The sequence below is a fragment of the Callithrix jacchus genome, chromosome 10 (genome assembly GCF_049354715.1).
Source record: "Callithrix jacchus isolate 240 chromosome 10, calJac240_pri, whole genome shotgun sequence".
In the NCBI taxonomy this organism is placed as follows: Eukaryota; Metazoa; Chordata; class Mammalia; order Primates; family Cebidae; genus Callithrix; species Callithrix jacchus.
The window spans coordinates 100,482,772-100,503,005 of NC_133511.1; the positions used below are offsets into that span (position 1 = coordinate 100,482,772).

General features: G+C 45.9%; 1 protein-coding gene across 30 annotated transcripts in view; it reads left to right on the forward strand.

The window, feature by feature from the left end:
- Positions 1-1,176: 1,176 nt before the first annotated feature.
- The window catches only part of CD44 (CD44 molecule (IN blood group)), a 94,613-nt gene continuing 75,555 nt past the window's right edge, over positions 1,177-20,234 (forward strand). For all 30 annotated transcript variants that reach the window (XM_078340830.1, XM_009007913.4, XM_009007918.4 and 27 more), the window contains exon 1: positions 1,177-1,365. In XM_078340830.1, coding sequence (XP_078196956.1) covers positions 1,299-1,365 — 67 coding nt within the window. In that variant the 5' untranslated portion in view covers positions 1,177-1,298. The remainder of the gene's footprint in view (positions 1,366-20,234) is intronic.

Sequence of the window (20,234 nt, forward strand, 5' to 3'; positions counted from 1 at the left end):
AATGGGGGCAAAAAATAATAGATAAATGTATGGGTGGATGAGAGAATGAATAAAATGATAGGTGGGTATGTCGATCATGGATGGATGGGAGATGAGTGGATATATCAATAAACAGGTGTGTGGGTGGATGGGTGGAGAGGAGGATGGTAGATTGTTGTGAGTTTATGAAGAGACGTGAAAAAGGATGTGTGAAACAATGGGTGAGAAGTTGTATGGGAGAATGAACAGAAGAATAGGTGGTTGGATGTATGAATAAATTAAAAAGTGTGTGGTTGGATTAATGGATGAAAGGGGTGATGGATGGACCTAAGTTGTTAGTGGATGGACAGGAGGATGGATGCGAGAGCCCTGCAAGGACATAAGGGAAGATGGGTGGATAGATGGATGAATGGATGGAAGGATATTTAGGAGGATAAATGAGCATGTATGTGGGTGGCTGGAGAGAGGTGCCTGCTCCCCACTGGCTTGAACTCATGGGTTGGCCGAGCCAAATGCCAGCCCTATGACCGGCCACCTGTAGCTTTCCCTGAGCTGTTCTGACAAGAAGCAAAAACTCACTTAAGCCATGTGGACTTCCCTCATTTTTCAGGGGGAAAAGAATGAGTTCTCCCTCTTTCCCCTAGGAAGATTCACCAATTTCCCACCCCTCACTCTCCCCATCCCTCACTCTCCACTGGGGGCTGGGAGGCACCGCGCCACCCAGGGCAAGCAAGACCTCGCCTCGTCTCCAGAACTTCTCCCAGGATATCCAACTACCTGTGAAACCCAGAGATCTCTCTCCAGCTGGATTCAAAGAGAAGTTTAGCGGGGAAGGAGAGGCCAAAGGCTGAACCCAACGGAGCGAGGTTTTAGGATTCAGTCATCCTCTGTCCTGACGCCTCGGGGCCAGCGGGAGAAGAAAGCCGGTGCGTCCCGGGAGCTCAAGGGCCGCTGGGGCTCGGAGGCACAAGCACCCGGTTTTCCCAACCCGGTCCCCGGCAGCTCCGATTTACAACCTCAGTAGAGCGCTGGGCGAGGGCAGAGGGTTCCGCCGAGGAACGCGCTACTTCTTTAAACCTCTGCCGGCAGCTTAGTCACAGCCCCTCTCGCTTGGGTGTGTCTTTCGCTCGCTCCCTCCCTCCGTCTTAGGTCACTTTCAGCTGTCGAATAAAAACTGCAGCCAACTTCCGAGGCAGCCTCATTGCCCAGCGGACCCCAGCCTCTGCCAGCTTCAGTCCGCCCTCCTCACCGGCCCCTGCCCCGCGCCCCCGGGATTCTCCAGCTCCTCTCGCCTGCGCCCTCGGTTGGCTCCCGACACCATGGACAAGTTTTGGTGGCGCGCAGCCTGGGGACTCTGCCTCGTGCAGCTGAGCCTGGCGCAGATCGGTGAGTGCCCACCGCAACCGGGGCAGCCGGGGCAGCTGTTAAGCTTTGGTGCGGGGTGCGCAGCGCCGACCCGGCGGTAGCCCCTGGGGCTGAGTTGGCCCTGGGGGACTAGAGTCGAGTGAGCTGCCAGCGAGGTGCACTGGGCTCGGGAAAGCGGGGCTGGGATCGGCGCTAAACCGTTGGAGAGTGTGTCTGTGGCAGCACCATTTGGTTGAACCGAAAAGAGAAAGAGTGCAGTTTGTTGGGCAGGCTGCCGGCGCGCAGTTTTGGGCGAGGTCGCTAGAGCTGGAGCACATGGCAGAAAGTAACCATTCTCCTGGATGCGCGCGGTCGGTGTCTGGACTAACAGGCTCTTGTGCCCAAGGGCTCACCAAGCCCCACCGGGCTGTGTCTAGGCAGGGCAGAGCTAGGCGGGGTAGGGACTGGGGCTGGGACAGGGCAAGTGGCTGTTATCAAGGTGGTCACACAGGGGGTCACAGTTGCACGTGAGAGACTGGCTGGCAATAGGCTTTCCAGAAAGAAGTCCTGGGTTCTCCCAACTCCCCACTGAGCTTTGTTCCAAAGCTTACAGTACGCACTGTCACTGCCACCTTAGCGCTGTGGAGGCTTGAACCAGCTCTGCGGTGAGCTCTAGGGCGGGTCTCCAGGAGATTCCAGCCTGGGACAGGGAGCATGAATAGGAGAGGCAACCACTGGACCAGCTGCTTAGTCCTTGCTACCTCCTGCTTCTGCCAATCAGTGTGGGGAAATCCCAGCAGTAAAGTGTCTCATATTCCCTGCCTGGTAGCCTCAGAGCAGAGAGAGGAGTGTTGATATCAGGGCAACATCAGGAACCCTGGAGCTAGGGCTCCAATAGCACATCTCTGAACAGGGTCGGTGCCTGTCAGTAGCTGTGGAGGGGAGAGGCTGCCTGTGAGGTACTCTAGCACAGCTCAACTCTAAGCATTGTCTTTCTTTGTCTGTATATGTACAGATAATTACCTGGCCGATTTGCTTATCACTAGCCAAAATTAATTTTTCTTTTAAGAAGGGCCAGCTGGGTCATTAAGACACCTCAGCCTGCAGCAAATTATACTCAGCAAATATTTATTAATCCAGTTCTTGGAAGGGGGGGTGGTTACTGAGGAAGTGAAATATACAGTCCCACCTGGGTACTTTAGATTGAGTACCCAGTGTAAAGTATCTTGAACTAAATACCTTGGGCAGTAGGAAAAAAGTGACCCTAGGTAGAGGCTAGGCAGGATGAGTTCTCTGTGCACACACATCTCCCTTTCTGTGTGGGCCGGAGGTCATTGCTAGGTGGGGATATGGGGATCTCGGATTTATGCTACTGAAGCTGAAATAATAACAGCAATAACACAGCCAGGCATGGTGACTCACGCCTGTAATCACGGAACTTTGGGAGGCCAAGGCAGGCAAATCACCAGAGGTCAGGAGTTCGAGACCAGCCTGACCAACATGGTAAAACCCCATCTCTACAAAAACTACAAAAATTAGCAGGGCATGGTGGTGCACACCTGTAGTCCCAGCTACTTGGGACATTGAGACAGGAGAATCGCTTGAACCTAGGAGGCGAAGGTTGCAGTAAACAAAGATTATACCACTGCGCTTCAGCCTGGATGACAGAATGCGACTCTGTCTAAAAAAAAAAAAAAAAAAAAAAAAAAAAAAAAAGGAATACGGCACCAGCTACCATTTACTGTATATTTTCACTGTGCCAGGCATTATGTCAAATCCTTTCCATGTGTTATCTCATTCTACCTTCATAATGGCCTAGTAAGAAGTTTCCTGTTATCAGGCCTGTTTGACAGGAGGAAAACTGATGCTTAGAGAGGTTAAGTGACTTGCTGGCATTCACACGGCCAGGAGCAAAGCTGGATGAAAACCCAGCTCCACTGAGTTCCAAAGCCTAGGCTTAGAATGTGTTGGATTAGAATATAAGATGGACACACTCGAAAAGGATTTCAGGGAGGGAAGGATTTCGGTGGACCCTAGGCCTTAGGAAAAGTTCCAAAAGGAGCCAGAGCTCAAATAGGCCCTTGAAAAGCAGAAACAGTCAGAATGGGAGAGAAGTGGGAAGCTGGAGATCAGGGAGATGGCCTCAGAGAGGCCTGGGCCTGGCCTCAGAGAAGAGGGTCCTGATGGTTTCCCTATGGTTTCTAGGGGAGTTTATTTGTGTGTCACCTACCAGTGCCATCTTCTGCTTTGTCTCTGGGCATTCTGACTCCTGACTCCTTCCAGCCTGTCTCCCTGATTCTTCTAAAGGGCCCCACCTCCAAATATTTGGCAGTGTCCTAACCCCTGGGGTTCTCCCAGAGACTGGCAGGCTCCCTCCTGCCCTGAATTTCCACGGCCTCTTTGCGGAGCATCATTTAGAGGAAGCACAATGAAGTGCCAGTAGCAATAACTGCCCCGGCCCTGGCTTTCATGTGCTTGTAAAGTTGTTTGGCAGGAACTGAGACTTGGAAAGGAGACATGACTTTGTCAGAGGGCTTGGGTCTGGGCATGGGGTGGATGGGGGGAGGCGGACGAAGAAGGAGAAAGGGGAAAGGAAAGGAACTCTTGTTGCCCCATTCTGGGGGTTGGTGGGCTCTGGACAACCATGAGAAAACTTTGGAAAGGAGCAAGGCTTTTGGAAAGAGGAAGGGGTCCAATCTGTGTATGGGACAGCAAAAAGTGGAGAAATGGCCAAATGTAGTTAAGTGACATTGGACCCAGAAACTCTGAGTTGGGGAATAGAATTGTTGAATTAGGGGTCCTGTGCAGGAGGAAGAAAGTGACCCTTGCTGGATGGCAGAGGGGATGAGTCCTTCATGCGCACGCATTTCCTTTTCTCTGTGGGTGAGGGGGTCTTTGCTTGGGAACTGCGTGCCTGGTGTTGAGAAAGAGGAGAGCATCTAAGAGCCCTCGGGCTTGGGGCAGGCACACACACCTTTCTGCTCCTTTCTCTCTAATTGAGCATTAGAGACTCCACCTCTTGCTGGGACTTAGATCTTTGGCTGTGTTTTCCCATGTGAAGAAGCAAAGAGGCAAAGCTTCATCTCTGTTGGGGCTGGCATCAATTAACTCAGGGATTCCCCATTTACACATTGGACATCTACTTCCTGCAAAGGCATGGTGACAAGTCTGTGTGTGGGAGGCTGGCAGCCAGTAGGAAAATGTTCCATTTTTTTTTTTTCCCCAAATTGCCCCACACAGGAGGGGATGCTGGACAGCATGAAATTCTTAGTTTATGACAGATTCCTTTCCATTCATTCAGGAGCTATTTCCTGACTCATTGTCATAGACTCAGAGATGGGAACTCCAAGGATCATTTAGAAAACCTTAAAGAGAGGCACTAGTGACTTCCCCTCTCTGAGACTTGTTAAGATATTAGGGCAGGGCACTCTTTATACACTTGGTCTCTGATACATCGCCATCATGAGGACTGTGGGAGCCTCAAACCCACCCCCGGCAGTGAACAGGGAGGGTGTGGTCTACTGATGTAACATTTGTTTCACACCTTAAATACTGCCTTACACACTCATTACAATTTTATGTATTACTCTACAATATACCCAAATTGAGTTTAATATAATAATAATAATATATATATATACTTTTACCATATAGCAAAGTTGGTGTTCGAGAAAGATTTTCTGTATTGTCCTGGGGCTTCTAGCACCTCCTGGAACATCGCTAGATGGTTAGAAGCACTGAAGTGTTCAAAGCCTGACACTCTGCTATGGTACCATATGGTCCTATGTAAAGCAGGGTCCTAAGTCCTGAGTCCCTGGGAAATACCACTCAGTGACCACTGGCTCTATGCTAGACATGAAGCTGGGGGTAGCACAGGATATCTCATTTAAGCCTCCCAACAGCCCTACACACTCTCTTAACTCCATTTTATAGATAAAGAGATCGAGGCTTGGGGAGATGGCATGACTTGCCCCAGGACCAGTGGTGGAGTTGGGATTTCCCCATTGTCTAACATGTTAGACTCCAATGCTTATGCTCCTTTGATTCGTTACTTTGTGTCTGGAGGACTTTGGAAACTGTGTGTGGTTCTCCCACACTCCCTTCCTGCTATGGCCAACATGAGTGAAGCCTTGCATGGGTGGCTTCTCTCTCTACCTCCGGAGGCTCAGGACTCTTGGCTGCCCTGCCCTGGCCTGTCTCTCCCCAGGTTTGGCCACAGCTGTCAGAGATGCCAACCAAGTTATTTGTAACTAAAATAAGTCACTTCTCTTATCAGAGTCCAGCTGCCCTTCTAGACATGCTCTCATTTGCATGCTTGGAATAAAGGGAGAGGTGGTTGCTTGTCTATGAGACAAGTTAGGGCAATGCCCTCTGCCTGAAAACGAGAAAAGAGGCACTACAGAAGCTCTCACTCTGACCCAGCAAGCATGTCACATGCACTGACCCAGAGACCCACTCCTCACATGCTCAGTAGTAGGTTGTGAGACCCCAGGCAGTTGGCTGACATGGGTCTTGAACTGAAACCCAATGTGTAGTTCTAGGTGACACATGGCCACCCAAGTGAGGTTTCAGATCAGCCTACAGTGTCAGATGCTTCAAGGCTGGGGTCCCCTGATGGAGAGGAGGTGGTGGGATGTCACTTGGGCCTCCCCAGCACTGCCTCCTGGTTGGGGCTGGGGCTGGGGACAAGATAGTGACTGCAATTGTGTTTCCCCAGGACCTTTGTTTTAGCTGACTCCACCCAAGAGCCTGAAAAGGAAGTGGTTCTTGCAAAAGAATGAGCTGAAGCAGGTGGCAGATACTACCAGGGACCATGTAGCTTTTAAAGGGGATCTTTTTCTGTCTCAGAGAGAAATTTTGGGGGTTTGCACAACAAGAAGCTGATGATTCAATTTCCTTTGTGTCCCTGCTTTAATGGGAAGGTCACAGGCTTTCTTTAGAATTGCAGGGTAGGATGATGCCTTCTACCTTAAATTTGAATCCCACTTTTCACTCAGCAGGTTGAATTTTTTTAAGCGTATCCCCCAAAACTGCCCAACTGGGTTTGGGTTTTTTTAAGCGTACCCCCCACAACTGTCCAACTGGGTTTGGGTTCTTTTTTAAGTGTATCCCCCACAACTGCCCAATTTGCTAGAGTATACCAAAAAGGGTGCTTTCTAAGTTTGTGGTTTTGGAGTCTGGCTTGGCGTGGATACAGTCATTGTGCCTTCCAGATTTTCCAGGACAGTCAGGATCTCAAATATGCAAACATTCTACAATTGATGTATAGTGTGTATTTTGACTAAATGTTTATATATTTTTCCACAAATAAATGCATGACTTCATGTGATTGAAGCCAAATACTTTTAAAAAATGCTTTTTGCATAAAGAAATTCACATGTTTAGGAGGCTGTCAATCAAATTGATGTTTGATTCAGGACATGTGTACTTTGGAGAGAAATATTTCATATTCCTCTGCTCTCAATTGCTCAATCACCCCAGTGTGTGAAGTTCCAAGATAAGCCACATGTTTGATTCTTGTTTGCTGGATGTGGACATATACACATTACAGGTGTGCCTGTAAGTACGTGCCTGATGTATCTATGTGTGTGGTGGGAATTGGTGATGCCAAAGAATGCTAAAGACTTTCTCATCCCTTAAAGGGGAAAATAGCCACAACAAAACAAATTCCAATGTATCTTTTCCTGTCTTCTGTGGCACCGGGGGAGTCCCCTGATACCAGAGATCATGTCACACTTTTGTGGGCCCAGATCCCAGTAGTATTGATGCATAACTGTTGAACTGCAATGAATGTCTAGAATATAAAAGTAATGGTATCTATATATATGGAAGCATGCTGTCAGCATGGCTAAGGTGCAAATACATGTATGTGTAAATGAGAACTGTGGTGACGGCTGTGGTGCTTGGGACAGGGCTGAGGAGAGCGCTTGGTTGGTTGACTGCCCACCACAGGGCTCATGTTTGGTCTGCCCTAAACAGTGAGCTCACCCATCTGTTTGTTTGTGGCTTTGGTGGCTGCCTGCTGTGACGGCTGGAGACATCTGTCTAAAGACAGGTTTACTAGATAGTTTGGCTGAGAAGGGAGTGGGAGCCAGTGAGATGGTGACACCAACCCCAAATTTAAGCCTCAAAACAAAACATTCCCCAGCAGCAGCCAGCTTGTAGTTCTAGTTATTTTGGAGATGTTGATATGAGGTTGGGATCCCTGGGTGAGCAGCCCACACTCCTCCAGCCCCCACGCCTGCTTCTGGAAGGTGGTGGCAGAGGAGAGAAGTGGAAGTACTTACTGCACTTCTTGACTTCTCTGTGGGTCTCTTTGGGCAATTATCAAGCTGTCATCTGACCAGATACTACTGTAGCTTCTTCAGGGGCAAATCTGTAGGGAATCCTAACATCCAGTGGGGAGCCACTTTGACAAAAGCAAACCATGTCTCCTCTCCACAGAGCTTGTGATGTCAGAAATTACCCATAACTGGGACAGGTTCTGTCTTCCCAAAGATTGCCTAGCAAGACTTGAGACACAGGGAGACAAACACAGAATGAGAGGGTGGTTGTTGTGGGGGTGGGGAACAATGGAAACTCACAGAGCCAGATCTCCCTTAGTGTGGGGTGCAGTGGCTGCCCGGGTGTGTCCTCCTGAGGCAAGTGTCCCTGCTAAGTGCAAGTGTGGGCAGACAGATCTCAGGTGGGTGGGGAGGGGTTGAGTCACCAAGGAGGTGATTTGCAACACTCAGGTCCCAGAAACTTCCAAGTCTTCAGCGTTCAAAAATAAAGGTTAATTGCAAAACTCTGGGGTTAGGGGAAGAGATTATTCACATAGACCAGTCATTCCGAGCATCTCCTGTGGTGGCATTGCAAGTCTCCTTCGGCAGTGCCTGAAAGTTCATCTGTTTTTGAAAGCTCTTATGCTTTTTCCGCTTGCATCTTTGCACAAGTTGTACGTTTCTGAGAACCCTCACCACTATTAGTAATAATAGCAAACACTTACAGAGTGTTGACCATGTGCTAGCACCATTCTATTGTTTCCGATATACTGCCTTGTTTAACAAAAACACTGACCTCATGAAGGTGGTACTGTTACCTGTTTTTTACATATGAGGAAACTGAGGCACAGATAATTTAAGTAACTTGCCCAAGGCCATGCAGCTAAGTGATGGCTCTGGGATTCAAACTCAAGTCTGCCTATAGAGGTCATGCTCTTTGTCACTACATTAGAGTGCTTCCCTTGGTATATTAAGATATTGAGGCACCCCAGAAACCCAGATGATTGTACCTGGTAGTACTTTGGTTGTTTTTAAAAACTTCATTTGGGAATCTAGTTGTGGGTGAGGTTATAATATCCACAGAGCTTTTAAACATGATGTCAGAGGAAGGGGCTAGAATTGCAAAAATGGAGGAAGAAGTTGTAATGGAAACTTCTTCCAGTGCATAAGTTGACTCATTCGTTCCGATCTCTGAATAGAAGCGCTACTCTCTTCTATGTGATGGAAAGTTGGGGATAGGGTAGGGCTGAAAGGGATGTGAATTGAATTGTTTGTTCATTATCACTTTATTATTTGTTAGCTGGATGAAAGGTGACAATGGCTGATTAGTGTTTCTCCATCATCTAAAACTGACTGGGAAATGAGTCAATCAAATAGCGGCAAAATACTTGCCCTCAGCTTAAGGGCCCTTGGTTCCAGGGTCTTCTCTCTACTGGCCAGAAGGAATGAGGGAGGGAAGGATACTCTGAGAAAGAGGCTGTCAAGAGTAGGGCTGGAGCCATCCAGGGCACAAGGAATTTGGTAAGAGCTAGGAAGCGTGCTATAGCCCTTCTCTCCAGCCCTAGCCTCAACCACATGATCGGGCTTCTATTTGATCCCACATGTGACCATCCCATCAGCAAGCAAAGAGTTTCCTCTGGGTACCCCTCACTGACAGAAAAGCCACCCAGGAAGGGAGGAGGCAAGGCCCCCCAGGAACATCTGGCTCAGTCCACAGGAAGGGACCCAGGTCTTTGCCTGGGAATAGGGATTCAACCCAGATTCTACCCCCAGCAACATTTTTTTTTTTTCAATTTTAGTGCGTCTCTTTGCACTTAAAAAGGTCTACAGTGACTTCTAGGAAGACCCACACACCAATCATGGAACTGGGCAGCATTGTTTCCACTTCTTTTCCAAGATAGTCACGTGATAACATGAAGCCTCTTCACAAGTATTTACCATTATGCACATTAAGATGCCAGGGTGAAACGAACGATTCCATGCAGACAACACCTGGTCTGCTGCCTTTGGCTTAGAAGGGCATTTGTGCCCAAGCCCCTAGCCCCAGTCTTTGTGAACTCTAAATGGGTAGCTACTATATGCCAATCACAGATGTTGCCTCTGCTGAGTATGTCCAGCCCAAAAAACAGAATCCAACAGGGCTAACTACGCACCATCTTGCAGGAAACCAGCTGATGTCAGCTCTGCAGCTACCAACGAGTTGCTAGGCCCACATCTGCCTGCAAGTGAGGGAGGGGAAAACCCCCTCTGGCAACTCCAAGAGTGCTGCACACACAGAGGGGATAAAAGTTTGGGGAAAAAAATCTACCAGGAAGTTTGTTTTTGCAGTGGATCCTCTGTGGTAAGACCAGTTGTCTTTACAATATCATTAGAGGTCAGGTACATTCCTGTAGACTCCTTTGAGAGATTTACTCTCTCCTGTTGTTCCCCACTGAAAATTCATAAAAACTCCACAAACATATCTCCATTTAAAAAGAGAAAGTTTAAGGGATGCTACGTAACGGCTCTCTATTCTCTTTTGCCACTGAGCATAAAAACTCCTTAGGGAAAAGCCCAAACCCTCTCCATATTTTCATATTCACAATATGCCTGAGCAGTCAGCACAGTTCCCCAGTCATAGTGGGTGCTCAGTAAATATTTGGATGGCTGACCGAATTAATAACGTTTCTAGACTTGGCTAGCAAACCCATCTTCGTCACTTATTTGTTTGTGATTTTTGTAGGTCTGTCTAATTCTTTGTCACCATTTTTCTTCTTTCTGACCTATACAAATTTTTTTTCATTTTTCTCTGTTGCTGCTTGTAGCAATCCTCAACCACCCACCCAACCACCCCTTGAAATTTCTGTTCTCTGTACACTCTTTAGCCTGAAAGGATTTTGCTTGAGGTTTGAAATGTTAGGCAAAGCAGGGGAATTTTAGAGCTCATTATATTTTGTCCAGTAGAATGAGGATCTGGATTTCCTATAGGTCTGGCTGCCTCTTTATCCCCACCTTTATTTCCAAATCTGGCCTCATATATTTTTAAAAAAACCCATCCTCAAAATCATATTCTCAACAATACTCAGAGAAAGATTGTTGGATTTTTGGTCACCATGTTAGAGGAATAAAGGGGCAATTCAAGCAATGGTGTGAAGACCTCCCAGATTAAAAATCACCTCCATATACTCAGATGCTTGGTGTGGTGTAATGAGAATGAGGAGGTCTGGCTTTGAGGAGAGTTATTCAGAAGGTATAAGGGCAATGGTAATAGACAGGAGGATCCACACCAGTTCATTCCTCTCTCGCCACCTAAGAGCGGCATGAGCTTGGGCTATGGCACTTGGTAAGGGTCTGGTACAATGCTTAGCACATAATGTCTAAAGCTAAATGTTTGGTTCATAGAAGATACCCCGAGAATAGAAATGATTATTGTATTTTAGCTTCTCTCTATTACTGATGTGCTGTCAAGCAAAGTATTTCACCCCTACTTACCTCTACTTTTCCATGTGTAAAATTAGAGGGTTGGATTCTAGTTGATCTAGACCTTTCCAGACCTCATGTTCTGTAAATTCACCACTCTGCAGGCTTACTAACACCTAGGCCTCATAAAACGTAATGGAAAGAATAACATAAAATGACCATAATGCAGTGTCAAAAAAAATTGATGCCTGATTTGTATTAAATGTCAGAAGTGAATTATTAATCCATGCCAGAAACAAACATATGGACCCAATTACACTCTAACTCCAATGGGCAAGCATGACTCGTAGGGAGAAAGTACTTTGCCCTTAGTACTTCACAGACTCCTCTAGAAGGTAAGCAGATGAAGAAGCTCTGGCCAGAGAAGTTAGCAGCATGTCCCAGGCACACAACTGAAACCAGGAAGTCAGCTCTGGGATTACCAGCAGGGTCTGAACAATGTACTCTTTGTATTGTACTTTAAAAATCATTGCTTCATGTGACCAAAAAAGCCAAACCCCTGAAGAAGAGAAAAATTGTTCCCTTCATTCTCAGCTTCATGAGCACCTTGGACTTGCCAGCTTTCCTCAAGCAAACTCTGCAACATGTGGGTGCAAAATGAACCACAATATTCAGACAAAACTGTACTTAGAGGGTGAGCGCTAGTATCCTATGTAACTAGGTGGGTGGGAGCAAGACAAAACACAATATTATATATAATCTTCCCCCGCATCAAGGCATGAAGACAGGCCTGTGAGATGGTGAATTTCTGCTTCTACTGAGAGCCTTCCAGACCCCCAGTAAGAATTTCTTATCATCATAAAACCAGAGAAACTCTTGCTCAGAAAAAAGAAAGAAAAAAAGGAAATCATAGAGATTGCATGACTCAGGAGTTTGTCAAAGTGCGTCAGAGGCTATAACGTAAGGCTAATTTCTGGCATTCTAAATGACCTTGGTCAGATCACAGCTCCTTCTGGTTGTGCTCACTTTATACCCATCTGGAATCCACTGACCATTGGGTTAAAATAAAATCCCAGAGGGGCTCAGATCTCACATCCTGTGCAATGCCCTCAGTTATTGCTGATAGGATTCAGTCACCTGTATCTCCAGCTAATCATACAGACACAGTATTCTAGGAGAAGTGAGAACCCACTCGTAGCCAGCAGAGGTTCTCCCTTCTGAGTCACAGGGTGACTGTGGGCAAGGTCCTTCCCTTGTTGGTTGCCTCTGTCTCCCCAGTTATAAATGGTGACAAACTGGCCAACATAAAATTTCCTTAAAATGTATTGGCACTGTGGACAGAAATGAGGAAAGTGGAAAACCTAGTTTCTGTCCTCAAGGAGCTTACCATTTGGTGGAAGAAAAGTAAAACAGGTGAAAGAATTATGTAGGAGAGCATAATCAAGTGTCAGAAGATAAGGAAAAACAGACATCTTGATTGTATGGGAAGGCTTGAAGAAATTTGAGGATGACTTGGATGTGGAAAAGAAGATGGGCAGAGAGAGGGGAAAGGAGAAAAACCAGGGAAGGGCAAAGCATGAGCCAGGAGTTTAAAGTGGAGGAATAAGAATGGCTTGACTGGGACCAGGGGAGGGGTCAGTCTGCTCTGGGTAAGAGAGTTCACGTTTAGAACAGTGAGAGAGGAGGTTGGACAGATTCCAGGCAATCAAGTAACAGTGGCACTGTCAACTGGCAGAAGATTCAATTTTTCTGCCCCAGAAACTCAGAAGTTCTCATGAATCACCCTCTCAGACAGTGCTAGACAGAGTTCAGAAGGCCGCCTCCAACGGTGAGAAAGAACTTTGGCAACTTTGCCTAGGTGGGAGAGTGGCAATTTATGTGAATTCCGAACAAGACCTACAGTGGCAGTATAGCCAATAGATTTTAGCTCATGGAACATTTCCCATCGTGACTCCTAGAGGCTTCCTAGAATGCTGTGCTAAGAAGTCAAACCTTGGCTCAGGTATGGAGAGTGCTGTGATCCATTATTGATGTCTGTCATGGGCACATTATGTAGAATTCGACCTCCATGCATCACGTGGACATCACTGTAGTAGAACAGCAGGCTTTCTTTGTTTATGTTTCTGATAGTTGTGTGTAGAGTCCTCCGGGAGTTTAGCCATTCTAGAGTCTGGCTAACTAGCCATATATACTATAGATTCTACCTCCTTCTAGAACAGTAGAAAGGCAGTCTCTTACCCATAGGGAAGAGTTTAGTCACTAGAGCCTTTTGTTAGGATTCATTCCCATTTTGTTTTCCCATTAATCCACATGAAGTTAGATGCTGGGAGCCAGATATCTCCTCTGTTTGAACAAAGGCCAGATTTTCTGGCAAAGGGTGCCTTCTCCTCATCAGCTTCTTCATCTGCAAACTGAGAAGACAAACGTGATGCCTCACCCATGGGGGCAACAGGAGGAATAACTAGCTAATGCGAGTAAAGCCTTTGAAGATGAAAGGGTGGTATGTGCACGTTAATTACAACGTTTATCAGCCCTGGAGCCTCGGCATTCTCAGCTGCCCCTAGAAGCTCTTCTCTGCCTCCCAAATGCAAACAGCAGCTGCATTCCACGAACTGGGCTCACTGGGTCCTGCTTGGTGCATCCAAGTCAAGAAGGCTGGATTCTGAGCTCAGGCTGGCCAGCTAGCTAACTCTGGGCCACTCAAGTTTCCCACTACTCATCCCCAAGGGAAAAAGCCAGCTAGCTACCTGCGCAGGTAAGATAAGATAGAACCAAGGTATAAACAAAAGGCTCCATCAAAAGTCTACCAGAAATAGCCCCTGGGTAAGATTAGGACACTCTGCTCTAATTCCCACCCTGTGAAAGCCTAATTGTTTGACCTTGGGCTATTGGCTTTATCTGTCTAATGGTTCAATATACTGTGTGAACCATTGGGGGATAATAATCCCTCTGCCTCCCCTAGACCTTTCCACCTTTGCCTGCTGGTGTGAAAGTGTTTTGTGCTAGTAGGCAGAAGCACGTGATATAAAACTACAAGGTCCTATTATTACCTGGGGTAACTTTCGTCTCTATCTATGTCTCCTGTTGCTGGTTGACCCCGATCATTGAAACTGTATTCTTTGGAATGCTCAGCAGTCTCCTCCAAGCTGCCATCCCCTCCTTATCTAGGTGGGCCCAGTATTGGCTCAGGCTTCTTGGTTATGCCATTTCCTGAGGTTTGCAAATGGATTCAGCCTGCCAGGGTGGCTCTCAGTGCCCTTCCTAGGGTAACTCAGTAAAGGGCTAGAGGTGGGAATGGGATAATCATCAGATGCTTTACTAGGGCTGATGGGACAGCTTAGAAGGTACAGGCTGAGCTGGGCCCATGCAGCAGCACCAAAATGTGGGTTCAACGAGAGAGAAAAAGAGAAAGAGAGAACAGATCCTATATGGGAAGTTATCATGGGCTGATGACAAAAAAGCCAAAGATGATGGCATGTCAGAATGGGAAAGCGTGTTAGGAATTATGTAGCTCACTTGTTTGATTGGAAAGATAAAGAAGTTTCAAGGACTGCAAGTGACTTTCTCAAGGTCATACAACTAGTTAGTGGCAAAACCCTGGTCTTCTGACTTGTTTGGCTTTCTTTTCATTTTATCCTTTGAGATGATAAAGGAGAGGGCACTGGCTAAACAAGAGGAGAACAATCTGATCAGGACAAGAAGACCTGGAATGCAAAACCGGAAGATAATAGGGTACGGAGATTTTTGGTGGCACAACAGGAAATGGTGTAGGTGTTTATGCTGCACTGAACCCCTCGTGGTGCTTGGAACTAGTTCCCTGTGCAGTATCTTGCACATCTATATTTGGTATTTGTTTTGATCCTTTTTGACATTTGGAAACGAGAAGGCCCAGAGCAACCTGACCTTTGCCTTGCCCAGACACTCTCAGCAATTCTGTGAGTTAACAATCAATGGTTTTCAGATGATTCAATTGTTCACTCAACACACGCTTGTCGAACACCAGTATGTGTGCTCTGCTAGGCACTGAGGATACCACTGTAGACAACAGAGGCATAGTCTCGTCTCTCCTGGAACTTGCAGTCTATCTGGAAGACAGAGAGTAAACAACTAATGATGGCTTTGTTTAATTACACTTGTGGTAAGTGCTATGAAGGAGAAGCACTCGATCTTGTGAGCATAACAGAGATCTTATCTGATTTAAAGCATCAGGGAAAGCCTCCCAAGACCTGTTGGATGAACAGCAGTAACTATGTCTCCAGGATCCCTGTAATTCCTTGGGGATCCTCCTTGTTGGACTTCTCAGAGCTGCACCAGCCCTTTCACTGTCTCACCACTGGGCCTTCTGAGTAAGAGAGCAAGAAAAAAAGTGTACTCCTCAAAATTCTGAAAGCAAGTGGTTTATCATGTCTGCCCTGTAATAGACACTGGTGGGAAGAAAATCATGGGAACCTGTAAGCTGACTCAGGATTTTAGAAGCACACATTTGGGGAGAAGGGAAACCAAAATTCTAGAGAATCAAAAAGTGTCACATGGCATAGAAGTTATTTTAAGCTACCGGGGAAAATTCATAATTTACTTTGGGATCTTGAGCGTCAAGCATTTGTTTAGAGTCAAATCTTAACCATTTCACTGAAAGTTCCTTGGTCTTGTGTCTGAAGTTTGGGGCTAGAGTTTTATTAGTGTATATGTAAGGGATGGTTTACAGGATGTGGTCTGAGGGCATGCAGGTGCCTCTTTTGGAATCAGGCAGGAGGAGTAAGACAAACTCTGGAATATGGATGTACAACCATTGGCTCCTAGGGCCTCACTCCATTAGTTCGTTGCTTCTGGTGACTTCCTGGAGATGACAAGAGTAGACGCTTTCAGAACAGTGAGATAGTTATGGTTACAAAACAAAACCACAAACATCATTTAAGATGCCTTCAGATGCAAGCACATGTAATAATAGAAATATTTAAAAATTAGTAGAGTATAGGCATTAGCTAATTCAAATGCTTGGTTGTAAACAACTATGTCTTGCAAATGAGAATAAAATTATTCCCCCAATGATGATGATAACATCTTTCTCACTCACTTTTACTCAAATTGGCTTTATTGGGCAGAAGAGACAGGGATGGAGTTATAGCTATCATGATTGAACATAAGCTATAACCCATCTGTGCGTCAAACCATGAGGTATCTCATGTGTGATTGTTATCTGTTGTGTATATTTTGGTATATCCCTATCAGTACACACCGGCTGAATATTTCTGTAAGTAACAGAACAATCAACCCCCATAAAATATTACCTCCCAGGGCAAGAAGTCTGGGATGACTCCAGTAACTCAATGATATTATCGGAACCCAGGTTTATTTTTCCAGCTTTCAATTCTGCCACTCCCAGTGTCTTCCTGCAGTTAAAACACCCCTCATGTTCCTAAACTAAATCCCACAGTTCCAGGCATCTTATGAAAAAAAAAAATCAATATTTAGCAGCAGAAGAAAGAGTGCATATTCACAAACATTTCTTCTTAAGTTGGAGGAATGGCTTTTTGGGAAGTCATTAATTGACTTCTCTTTATTTCTCATTGGATGAATGGGGTCACATGCCCACACCTAACCAATCACTGGCAAGGAGATCTTGGACCACAGTGCCTGACTTAGACCAATCATGATCCACCCACTGGAGCTGGGAGTTGAGATCTCACCTCTCCTGAAGCACAAGTTCAGGGTTTCTGATTAAAATTGCACTTCAGGTGGAATAAGTTTTTTTGCATTGGTAACAGTGTGTGCTACAATGAGCAAGGGAGTCCATCTACTTGCTAGAGTTGTGGTTTGAGGCTTTATTTGGGCTAAGGAAAGAAGGCAAAGCTAAGTTTTTGTGTTTCTGTGCCACATCCTCAACCTTTTTCTGAGAAGACACACCTCATGGGTAGAGCTCACACAGGGGACACACTGCAGTTTGAGGCTTAGATGATCTGTGGTTTATACTCAATGATAATAGCTATAACTTTGTCCTTTCCTCTCTTCCACAAAAGAGAATCATATCAGGGAATAACCTTAAATCTGTTATAATTTACAAGAAACAGCCAGTCTTTTGCATACTTGAGTACTTTATTATTAGAAACTCATTACTTGCAACCCATCTCAGCACTGTTGGAGCTACACTATGCGTGAGGACCACTGCTCTAGAGTGATCCATTAAAAAATAATTACTACAACGCTGGATGAACATCTCTTTCTCTGAATTATGAGATAATGTCCCTTAAGGGAAATGGCCGACTTCCCTTTTCTACTGCACTCTTAGATTGTATTAATGTGTGTGAAGTGTTTTCAGCTCCATTATCTAAAGCAGCCCTCATATTCATGTTGTGGTTGGCATTATTGTCCTCCTGTATAGGAGGGAAGTTTAATAACTTTTGCAAAGTTATGAAAGGTCAAGGTCACAACTAATTAGTACAGATTTAGGATTTGAACCCTAGTTTCTACTCCAGCGCTGTCACCATGGACATCATTGACTCCCAATAGACCTGATTTACTTTCAAGTTGTCTAGAATTGACTATTGGATTTTGTATTAATTGTTCCTCTTTCATAGGCAGAAGTCCTTCCTAATAGTTTGAGTCCAAAGCTTAAGAATCTAGCCTCTCAACCTTTTAATAAACCCAAAATGAACAGGAGGGGTTTCTGGACCAGTCCTCTGCCTACACACAGTTAGCTCATGAATCCAGCATCATGGGGGGAAGCCTTCAGGATTCCATTTCTTATTCCTTTATTACCTAAATATAGTTAAAGCATTTGTGATGACTACATCCAGAGATGCTTAAAGATGGATCTGAAGGATGTGATTGTGTCTTAGGCAGGAAGGGGGCCAGTTCTTTTCAGTATCTAATGATGAAAGATCTCAAGGAAATGGATTCTACCATTTGATTCTATACCAAAATGATGTATGCTTTCTTTTGAGAGTGAATTTCCTGATCATGAATTCTGTTGAGCATTAGACTGGACGGCTGGTTCCTAACCCATCCTTCAGTTCTCAGCTACAATGGCATTTCCTCAGAGAGACACATCTCCTTTGGGGACAGAACAGGTCTTGGAGAGGAAAGACTTCCCTTTCCACTGGGCTCGGCTCCTGCTACACCTCGTGTGTCTGTTACATTTATCGTGCTGTGTTGTCAGCTTGTTTAATATTTGTCGGTGGCTCATGCCTGTAATCCAATTCTTTCAGAGCCTGAGGCAGAAGACTTGCTTTGAGGGCAGGGGTTCACAGCCAGCCTGGGCAACATAGTAAAACCCTGTCTCTACAAAAACATATTTTTAATTGGCTGTGCATGGTGGCACACACCTGTAGTCCCAGCTGCTCAGGAGACTGAGGTGGGAGGATCGTTTGGGCCCAGGAGTTTGAGGTTACAGTGAGCTAGGATTGTCCCACTGCACTGCAGCCTGGGTGATGAGCCAGATCCCATCTCTATTAAAAATTAAAAAAAAAAAAAAGAAGCCCATCTGCTCTATTGGTCCATAACCTCTATTGAAGCAGGGACCTTGTCTGCCTTATCCAATGCCTGGATCTTTCCTGGTTCCCACCACAGTGCCCAGCACATGGAGGCACTGAACTGGGATTCTGCTTTTTGAAAATCCCATATCTACTTCAGTATTGGGGTGATTTTGGTGGGATTGCAGCTTACCATGGTGGATACAGCCTGTGAGTTTCAAATTCACCTTCTTAAAAACCCTTGTCTGTCTATCTATCTATCTATCATTTATTATCTATGTTCTATCATCTATCTGTCATATATCTATATTATCTCTGTTTATCCATTTATATTTATCATATATTTATGTCTATCATCTTTTAACTTACTGTTTCTATTGGACTAAGAGACAAGTGCTTGAAAAGCAGAGGAGAGTCAGTACACAGGCCACATTTTTTCTCACTCCCTCCTTCCTCCTCATGCCTGTGAGTCACTGCAGTCCCCATACCCACTTCCTTGGTTGGCATCATGTAAGAGATCATCTCTTCCACAGTTCCCTGCAAGGGCATCACCCCAAGGGAAGCTGAACATACGCAACATCTGACCACTTAGGATGGATGTGAGGAATAAGAAGGAAACGTTTTTCCTCTAGAGGCAATACAGTTGGGGCAAGGGCTGGGATAGCAAGGCATGGATACTCCAGGCTACTTCTTGCTGGGGCTGAGAGGGGCACTCTGTGTGGCTCCCCACCGGGACATATTTAGGGCAGCTCTCTCTCCTCAGAAACAAGCCGCATTAGATCATCCCCAGGCTTCCTTCTGCATAGTTTCTGATGGTCTAGGAAAGGAGCCCGATTATCTCTTTGAGCTTCCTGTTCTTTGCATTGTTTGGAAGGCTAAAGTCAACAGCTACTTTTGTATTCTGCATTGTTTAAAAACTCTGGAAAACTCATCTGGTTTCTTCTCCAAAACCAGTTTCCCAGAGCCCTGGGAGACATTCAGAAACAAGCCCCTCTTCTAATATGCCAGCAGGGACCAGGGTCTCCCTGAGTCAGATTTCCTATCTTCTTCCAAAGGCTGGAATTGAGAAGATTTACTCCAGCCCACATAGTTGAGTGTCCTGGCTGTCAAGGATGCATTAGGGGGATTTGACTTTGGTGTCCTGGGAGCTCAGAAAGCCGTGTGGACTGCGGAGATAGAACTGAGTTCCAGTTCTGCCAGTCACCAATTACGTGGCCTTAAGCAGTTTACTTAACTTTTCTGAGCCTCAATTTTCTCTTCTCTAAAATCGAGTTGTAATACATTTATGGCTTAGGGTTGTGTAAGGACGGATGCGATCACAGACATGAAACCCTTGATAGAATGACTGGCATGGAGTAAGCATTCAACAGGCATACTTAAGATCATTGTTATGATTACACTCGGGACCTCTCCATTCACCATTCTGCCCCAAGTGTGTTCCTGCTGCACTTGAAAATGATTCCAGCTGCCTCTGGAAATTTTCATTCCATTTCTGGGCAAAACATTAGCCAATCAACTCTCATTGAATTTGGTTAGGAGGATACACCAGCGAGCTGACACTATGTGCATGCAGGGTTCCTGGAACAACTGTTGCTGAGCAGATGAAGCAGCGTGGAACGTTCCAGGAAGCAGGGCTATTGCTGTAGCTGGTGAAAGTGAAGTGGGAAACGCACTCCAGGTCCTGTCTTTACTTGCACAATTACAGTCAATCTTCCAGGCTGCTTGTCTCAGCAGGATCAGCCTCTTCCTGCCTTCTGTCCCGGCAGTGGGTGGTGGGGCT